This window comes from Nematolebias whitei, chromosome 22 (assembly GCF_014905685.2).
Source record: "Nematolebias whitei isolate Nwh7 chromosome 22, NemWhi1, whole genome shotgun sequence".
In the NCBI taxonomy this organism is placed as follows: Eukaryota; Metazoa; Chordata; class Actinopteri; order Cyprinodontiformes; family Rivulidae; genus Nematolebias; species Nematolebias whitei.
The window spans coordinates 580,453-584,206 of NC_056519.1; the positions used below are offsets into that span (position 1 = coordinate 580,453).

At 50.0% G+C, this 3,754-nt stretch overlaps 1 protein-coding gene across 2 annotated transcripts in view; it reads left to right on the forward strand.

The window, feature by feature from the left end:
• Positions 1 to 3,754, forward strand: part of msrb3 (methionine sulfoxide reductase B3) — an 11,018-nt gene that overhangs the window by 6,360 nt on the left and 904 nt on the right. For both annotated transcript variants that reach the window (XM_037696091.1, XM_037696090.1), the window contains 2 exons: positions 701 to 729; positions 1,483 to 1,580. In XM_037696091.1, coding sequence (XP_037552019.1) covers positions 701 to 729; positions 1,483 to 1,580 — 127 coding nt within the window. The remainder of the gene's footprint in view (positions 1 to 700; positions 730 to 1,482; positions 1,581 to 3,754) is intronic.

A 3,754-nucleotide genomic window follows, 5' to 3' on the forward strand; every position in this document is an offset into this window, starting at 1 on the left:
TAGCTGCTGTGAGTTTTTAGCTGCTGTGAGTTTTTAGCTGCTGTGAGTTTTTAGCTGCTGTGAGCTTTAGCTGCTGTGAGCTTTGGCTGCTGTGAGCTTTGGCTGCTGTGAGCTTTTAGCTGCTGTGAGCTTTAGCTGCTGTGAGCTTTGGCTGCTGTGAGCTTTTAGCTGCTGTGAGCTTTGGCTGCTGTGAGCTTTAGCTGCTGAGCTTTTAGCTGCTGTGAGCTTTGGCTGCTGTGAGCTTTTAGTTGCTGTGAGTTTTTAGCTGCTGTGAGCTTTAGCTGCTGTGAGCTTTTAGCTGCTGTGAGTTTTTAGCTGCTGTGAGCTTTTAGCTGCTGTGAGTTTTTAGCTGCTGTGAGCTTTTAACTGCTGTGAGCTTTAGCTGCTGTGAGCTTTTAGCTGCTGTGAGTTTTTAGCTGCTGAGCTTTTAGCTGCTGTGAGCTTTGGCTGCTGTGAGCTTTAGCTGTGAGGCTTTAGCTGCTGTGAGCTTTGGCTGCTGTGAGCTTTGGCTGCTGTGAGCTTTAGCTGTGAGGCTTTAGCTGCTGTGAGCTTTGGCTGCTGTGAGCTTTGGCTGCTGTGAGCTTTGGCTGCAGCTCATCTTGTGATGTCATGAACCTGCAGACGGTCACATGTTTGTAATGAATAATAAAGTTTGTGTGAAGCTCCGCCCCCTCTCTGAAGCCTTTGTTTCTTTCCTCAGCTCAAAGTTCAAGTTCGACTCCGGCTCAGGTCAGTTCTGCTTTTTACACGTCGACAACATTCAGCTTCGTCTTTAAATGCAACCTGTCTGTGCCAACACCAACTTTCACTAAACTCAGTGTGTCAGTAAAATATCTCAAGAAGCTCTGGACAGATTAGAAATGTTTATTGGTCTACAATCCAAGATATTCGTTCAGTAACCTTATCAAACACAAAATGAGTCACACAGATATTTAGCTAACAGAGAAAAGGTTTGTAGGCTCAGTCATCCAGGGAGCTGCAACAAAAACCAGTTTGTTGTCAGGACGTTTCTGTGAATAGCAAGTTGGTCACCTGGACTAAAACATGGTTGTTGTGCCCGTGGTGGAAGCTTAGCAGGAGGTTGTCTTCAAACACACCAGTGAAGCTGGCACACTGTAGACTGAGGAAGTCCTCTGGATGGAGGACGAAACTGGTCCAGATGAGATGATTGAACCTTTTTGTTATTTAGCTAACGTTGGGCTGATGGTAGCCGAGTCATTCACAGCACAAGTCATACTCTTGACGCTCAACGAGGTTCCACAGTGACCGTGACGCCAACGGCATCAATGCCAACATCAAAAGACCAAAGCCTGAAGTCATGGCGCCAGATGTGCAGGCCTGTAGGAATGTTAGGCCTTTAATCTTTCAGTGGATTCAAAAAGTGTGAACCATGAAAACAAAGATGGCGGCTGCGGTTTCATACAGTGACTGATGGTGGTGAGAAGTTCCACATCTCCAACATGGTGTACCTTTGTGTTTCAGGCTGGCCGTCCTTCTTCGACCTCCTGAAAGACGAGTCCATCACCAAATCTGATGATTTCTCCCACGGGGTGCACCGGGTGGAGACCACCTGCAGCCAGGTATGTCAGGGTGGAGACCACCTGCGGTCAGGTATGTCAGGGTGGAGACCACCTGCAGCCAGGCATGTCAGGGTGGAGACCACCTGCAGCCAGGCATGTCAGGGTGGAGACCACCTGCGGCCAGGCATGTCAGGGTGGAGACCACCTGCGGCCAGGTATGTCGGAGTGGAGACCACCTGCAGCCAGGCATGTCAGGGTGGAGACCACCTGCGGTCAGGTATGTCGGAGTGGAGACCACCTGCAGCCAGGTATGTCAGGGTGGAGACCACCTGCGGCCAGGCATGTCAGGGTGGAGACCACCTGCGGCCAGGCATGTCAGGGTGGAGACCACCTGCGGCCAGGTATGTCAGGGTGGAGACCACCTGCGGCCAGGTATGTCAGGGTGGAGACCACCTGCAGCCAGGCATGTCAGGGTGGAGACCACCTGCAGCCAGGCATGTCAGGGTGGAGACCACCTGCGGTCAGGTCTGCATCAAACAGTCCATTTGGTGCAACCCCCTACACGTCATTCACGGTGCATTTTCCTGAGGATTAATAAAACATAAGATTCAATTCAATTCAAAAATACTTTATTAATCCGAGATTAATTATTTGTTGCTGTAACTCGTTATCCTCATTTCATTAAGAGATGTTATAGATGCTGATGCTGTAGACAGGAAGGATCTCTTGTAAAGGTCCATCCCACAGTGGATCCTAAGAAACTGGCTGCAGATGCCGTCTGATCCGTCCACCCAGACTCACCTGGCCTCTAGGTTCCCCCCGAGCTGTAGGACCGCCCGAATGCAGAGCAGAACTCCTCCCAGCAGCTGTCGAGCTCCTCGTCACTGCGGACAGCCAACTGTAGGTGCTGAGGGACGATCCTGTCCTTCTGCTGTCATGAGCCGTGTTTCCTGCTAGTTCCAGGATCTCAGTGGTCAGGCACTCGAGCACAGCTGGCAGGTAGATGAGAATGCATCCACAGAACATCCTTTCAACTCATTTGCGATTTGGGGCTGTAGTTGAGATATTATTTGAGCTTTTGAGATGTTAATCAGCTGCTGTTGTTGTAGAAACTGCCTTGTTGCCATGGTTACGCATCATAACAAATGTCCAAAACTAAAAAAGTTTCAGTAAAAATCCTTCCAGCTGCACAGCATCTGATACCAGAGGAAACAATCATCCAGAAAATGTGATTTACATCCAGAAAAAGAGGAATTAAAGTTTCCAAAAGTAAAATCTCAGAATGAAACAGAGCTGCTCCAACATGCAGCCACCTGGAGCGGAGCAGTTCTAGAACTCAAAAACCAGTATGAAACCAGTATAAAACCAGTATGGAGTGAATCAAAGGGACAACACTGACGACCTTTAAGCTCAGATTATCCGTCAGACGCGACTCTTCGTTTCTTTCACTGAGCTCCATGAGCTGCATCAGGTTGGACCTTCTACTCTTCATGAAGTGTCCTCGGCACCATCAACAGGCTGCCCTGACTCAGAACCAGCCATGTTCATAAACCAGAGGAACCAGTAAGCATTCTACAAACTTCTTAATGGTACAACACTGTCCTTGTTGACTACGACACGTCTGACCAAAAACAAACAACAACAACTTGTTGTTCTGCAACAGAGAAATTATTTTTCCACATCGTTTACTGGACCACGTTTCCTCTGAGCAGGGAGGTGGAGGTGGAGGGGGCCACGGAGCTGGAGGTGGAGGGGGCCACGGAGCAGGGAGGTGGAGGGGGCCACGGAGCAGGGAGGTGGAGGTGGAGGGGGCCATGGAGCTGGAGGTGGAGGGGACAAGTGAGGACTTTAGTTATTGTTCATAGCATCTAAAATACTTTCAGTTCGTCACATGAGATGATGGAAGGTCTTGTTGTAAGAACAGTGCACGTCACAGCTGTGGTGCAGACTCCTTCAGACTCTCTGAAGCAGAAGGTGGTGTCTGACTGAAGCAGAAGGTGGTGTCTGGCTGAAGGACAGTGAGAGCAGCTTGTGGAGGTGTTCATCACACAGCGTGAAGCAGAACCTCTGACCCAGGAACAAGTCCAGTGTGGAGCTGCAGCGTTCAGCCGGTGTGGCCTCACTCACTTCATGCTGTCCCAAACTTTCACAGGACCAGTGGAGCGGGGGCTGCACCAGTTGCACTGTGGGGGCTGCACCAGTTGCACTGTGGGGGCTGCACCAGTTGCACTGTG